Raw genomic sequence first — 4836 nt, forward strand, 5'->3', positions numbered from 1 at the left:
TTTTGTTTCAAGACAACTCAAGACGGGCAAGGTTTTTCTTTATAGAACACCGTTTCTGTGTTCAAAATAAGCCTTTCACTGTCAGCACAGACAGCACAGACCTAGGTTATCTCTGACGCAAGCACGCATCACAGGCGTCTCTCCCATTTCACAGAATCATATGTCAGGGATTGACATTTCAAGTCAGCCAATCAGCGCATAGCTCCGGCAACACTCACGGGGCGGGACTTTCCCCGTGGGCCAATCACAGCCACTAATATTGTTTTGACCTCTGAAACCGCATCACCGCCTACCTCGTGCCCATGGCGGAGGAAAGCTATAAATACAGGCAACGTTGTACCAGGAGTGGGACGAAGTAGCATAACTCCCGGCGAGGCGGGAGCTACTCTGCAAGCCTGCTGAAAGAAGAAAAGAAAAAAAACTCAAAATAACCTTAAAAACAGAAACCAAAGCATACGTCAAACCTTCGAAATGTACATGTACTGGACTACTTTTTTGTAACGTTGATAATATATTCTATGTGAAGAAAGTATTTATACTTTTTTTTTTCTATTTGCACTAACTAACGGTACTTCAGAACTACTGAGAATCTTCATTTTTTACAAAAAAGTAAGTATTTCCAGCTGACTTCCTTCTGTTACATGTGATGCATTCTTTGATATGACTGTCTTTATTTAGCTTGCTGTCGTACTCAAGCTGTACCCATACTTACTAAGCTGATTTGCTGCGTCAGTACCATATACAGTCTATGGTCAGTACACGAAGTTAGGGAGGGGGGGTCTGTAAGTATTGTGTGTGCGTGTGACAATTTAATGTTCTTTGTGTATTACCGAAGATAAAAAATACAACATGTTTATCTCCCAGAGACTCTCTTAACGTGCTAGTTAATTCACACTCCAGCCTACCATATTGTACGTCATTGTATTTGCATTTTCATTGGTGTTAGGCTTAAAGGCAGCAGTGAGCTATCATTATAGTTTTGCATATTTTGTGAAATTGCAACAGTGTTCATCTTAAGCTAACTAAACTGATAAGACGGATCAAGACCTGTAGCCATTTCGCAACAGTGAGGAATCTCCTCAAGGCTGTTTTTGAGTGCCGACAGTTGACGGAAGGTGATGCATGTAGCAGTTATAACGTTATCCCTGTGCAGTATTTATTTCCTTTATTTTATAAATGAATCAACTTGTATGTATTTAAATATCCTCGACACATACACTGAGCTCTTTTCCTTTGCAACGACTAATGGAGCACAGAATATGTCATTTCATTTGGTTTTATAGTTTCTGACATTAACATGTTATTATCCAATGTCATGTTGTAACTCTAAGTATTTCGTGTGCAAAATTGCTAAACATACGGGTGTAGCCACAGACCGTTAAGTCTTATTTCAAAACTGTTTGCATTGTGACAAACACGATTTTACCCCTTAAAAAACACTTTAACCATTGAATAGCTAATTTATCCTCAAGTTATCAGTATTTACCATGCATTTCCTCAGTTGAGGTGACCTTTTCCTTTGATTAAATGCAACAAACCCGCATTAGTTTCCCTGTCTCCTGCTGAATGGAGGCTATCCAGTATCCTATTATGTAACAGGATTCTCGAGTATTAGTGCGAGGTTAACGTTCTCAATACCTACTTTTTGACATTTACCTAAACCCAGTTTGCCACATTAGCAAGAAATATAGATTGAACACAGATCAGTGGGCTCTCTGTTTGCTATTTGTGCAACAGCTGCACATTTCCTCCTATCTGAGTGTTGTGAAATTCTGCTTTGGTTGACAGTTTCGACATTCAACTTATGATATTTGAGCTCACAAAACGGCGACATGCACTGGTACCACAGACAGGCAGTTCATAATTAAAAAACACTATCTTACCATCTCCTTTTATACGGTCTTCAATAGTGGTCTGTATCAGCCAAAAGGTTTCATGACCTGATCTGGCTTTTTAAAATGATGGTGTTGAATATATTTTGAGTTCACTTGTGGTTTTGTGTAAAAATGTGTGAACCAAATAATTAAGAATGTTTCTTTCTCTTTCTATTGTTGCAGGAAACTATTAATCACACCCTGTGGAAGGACATCACTTCACTTCAAAACCAGCACTTTATTTTTAACCTGTTTTATCAACATCTACTGGTTGCTTTGACCATCCTGCCTGGAGAGCATCTGTGTTGCCAACCACGGATAAACAAAGCAGCCCCAGTGGACACTTTCAAGGTCAGAAACACTCAATCTTCACGCACCTGGTAAACTTCGGCAGTTAGCTATGCAGCTTGAAATCCAAGTAGCTCTCAACTTCATCATCTCCTACCTTTACAACAAGCTGCCGAGGCGGCGGGTTAACATTTTCGGCGAGGAGCTGGAAAGGCAGCTGAAGCAGAAATATGAGGGACACTGGTACCCCGACAAGCCATACAAGGGCTCAGGATTCAGATGTATCCACGTGGGGGAGAAGGTGGACCCTGTGGTGGAGAAGGCAGCCAAAGAGAGCGGGCTGGACATCGAGGATGTCCGCAACAACCTGCCTCAGGACCTCAGTGTCTGGATTGACCCCTTCGAGGTGTCCTATCAGATTGGAGAGAAGGGGCCCGTCAAAGTACTGTATGTCGATGACACCAACGAGAGTGCAGCTACAAATGGGGGGATTGATCTGGACAAGGAGATCAAGAACAGTTTCAATCCTGACGCGCAGGTATTCATGCCCATCAGTGAGCCTGTGAGCAGCGCCTCTCCAGGCTCCACCTCGCCCTCTCCTCCTTTCGGCCACTCGGCGGCAGTCAGCCCCACCTTCATGCCCCGCTCCACGCAGCCTTTAACTTTCACAACAGCCACCTTCGCCGCCACCAAGTTTGGCTCCACTAAGATGAAGAGCAGCGGACGCAACAACAACAACAATGGCGGCAGTGGTGCCGGCGGCGGCAGTAGTGCGGGGAACAAGGTGGCACGTACCTCTCCCACCAACCTGGGCCTGAATGTGAACAGTCTCCTGAAACAGAAAGCCATCTCCACCTCCATGCACTCTCTGTACGGGCTGGGCCTCGGGGTGCAGCAGCAGCAGCAGCAGCAGCACCAGAAGCCCTCGGCCCTGTCCCCCAACGCCAAGGAGTTTGTGTTCCCCAGCCTTCAGGGCCAGGGCAGCCAGAGCGCTCTGTTCCCCGGGGACAGCTCGCTCAGCCTCAACCCGCTGCAGTACAGCAATGCCTTCGACATGTTTGCGGCCTACGGTGGCCTTAACGACAAGTCCCTTATGGATGGCTTGAATTTCAGCTTAAACAACATGCAGTATTCTAACCAGCAATTCCAGCCAGTTATGGCCAACTAGTACACGTTAAGGTACTACTTAAGCTACTACTTCACACAGAAACAACCAGAGATAATGTGATTGGAGGGGGGAGGAAACAAACATAAATGCACATTATGAAAAATGAAAAAAAGAAAACGTGTAAACATGAAGAGAATGTCATGGATAAAAGGAAAAAGTGACTTGTCAGCTGTAAGATCTATGTAGGAGTCTAAGAGCATGAGCCCGAGGGTGAATTACTTTGCACCCTTGAGTTATACCTTTAGTACAAGATGTCCGAGCTTGGTTACCTAAAACTTCAACATGCATCATTGTTATTTCATTTGCCAACCAAGCACAAAATATTTTTTTTTATGTGACGAAATGTTTTAAGATATATAAAAAAAGACAAAAAAAAACACCACAAGTCATGGCCTCTTTCAGTATTTAAACATAACTGGACAACGCCAATTTTTTCAAGAAATTGGCATAAATAAGTGGGATTTCCTGGTCTTTTTTCTATTTGTATAATTTAATTTAGTACAGAGTTTGTAAAATATCAGAGTATCTATTGTTTCTACGACATGGTATTGCATTTATATCTTTTTACTACTCCAGTGATCTGTGATGGCTGCAGCAACTTTATGTTTTCTTTTTTTATTGAAATTATAAAATGAATCCATCTTTAAGAAACACATTGACTATTCTAAAGATTGTGTACAGAATATTCCGTAGTGGTGGGATTTAAGAATATTTGCTTTTTTGAAAAACATAAGAGTTGTATTTTCTGTTAAGAGTTTAAAGATTTTTGCTATATTATGGACAAAATGTAATCGTATATTAATTTTGTACCTACATTGTGCAATACTTGATAAAACAAACGGTATAACAAAGTATTTGGAGTCAGTGTCTTACATGTTAAGAGGAACTGATAGTTTATTAAGTTTGTATTAAAAAGCTTGAAAATAACTACACCTTTGTCATTGATTTTTGTGGTGGAGCTGGTTGACTTTAAAAGAGTCATTTAGGGTTTTCCAACATGTCCGGACATATCCCGTATACTACGCTGAGGGCGGAACAATCATGTTGTCCTGAATGTCACTGAATGCCTCATTGGTATGCCCCAGCAAACAGTTCGCTCACATTAGGTCAGGTTGAAAGAATGATGTTACTATTGTGTAAAATACCATGACACATTTCATAGCATCTGCCTGCTACTTCATATATTAGTACACAAGCCTCGCCATGTTCACACCATGCAGGCGCTGTTGCCCTTGGGCTAATTGTCATCACACATATGGATAGTGGGAGTGTGATCGTGCCAAGCCTGATAACCTCTCGAACTAAAAGCAAGGCCCTTATGTGTTGGCGAGGCAGTTAGCGACCAGGCGGCTAACCCTCATTTGAAAAGCACAAACTACACAGCAGGCAGATGGAGACATGGTATTCCACCTCCAGGGATTCAGCATAGTCACTTATTAACTGTAATAATAAAATACACCATGCAATGCTGGTGGAAAACGGTACTAACACATGTTCTGGGGAGTG

General features: G+C 42.2%; 1 protein-coding gene across 1 annotated transcript; it reads left to right on the forward strand.

Annotated features, from left to right (window-relative positions):
• Positions 1–334: 334 nt before the first annotated feature.
• Positions 335–4257, forward strand: LOC117450943 (protein Tob1-like). Its single transcript, XM_034088979.2, has 2 exons — positions 335–609; positions 2058–4257. Exon 2 carries the CDS (start codon positions 2275–2277, stop codon positions 3328–3330), a length of 1056 nt encoding a protein of 351 aa, XP_033944870.1. The 5' UTR covers positions 335–609; positions 2058–2274; the 3' UTR covers positions 3331–4257.
• Positions 4258–4836: the final 579 nt, after the last annotated feature.

The sequence above is a fragment of the Pseudochaenichthys georgianus genome, chromosome 8 (assembly GCF_902827115.2).
Source record: "Pseudochaenichthys georgianus chromosome 8, fPseGeo1.2, whole genome shotgun sequence".
Taxonomy (NCBI): domain Eukaryota; kingdom Metazoa; phylum Chordata; class Actinopteri; order Perciformes; family Channichthyidae; genus Pseudochaenichthys; species Pseudochaenichthys georgianus.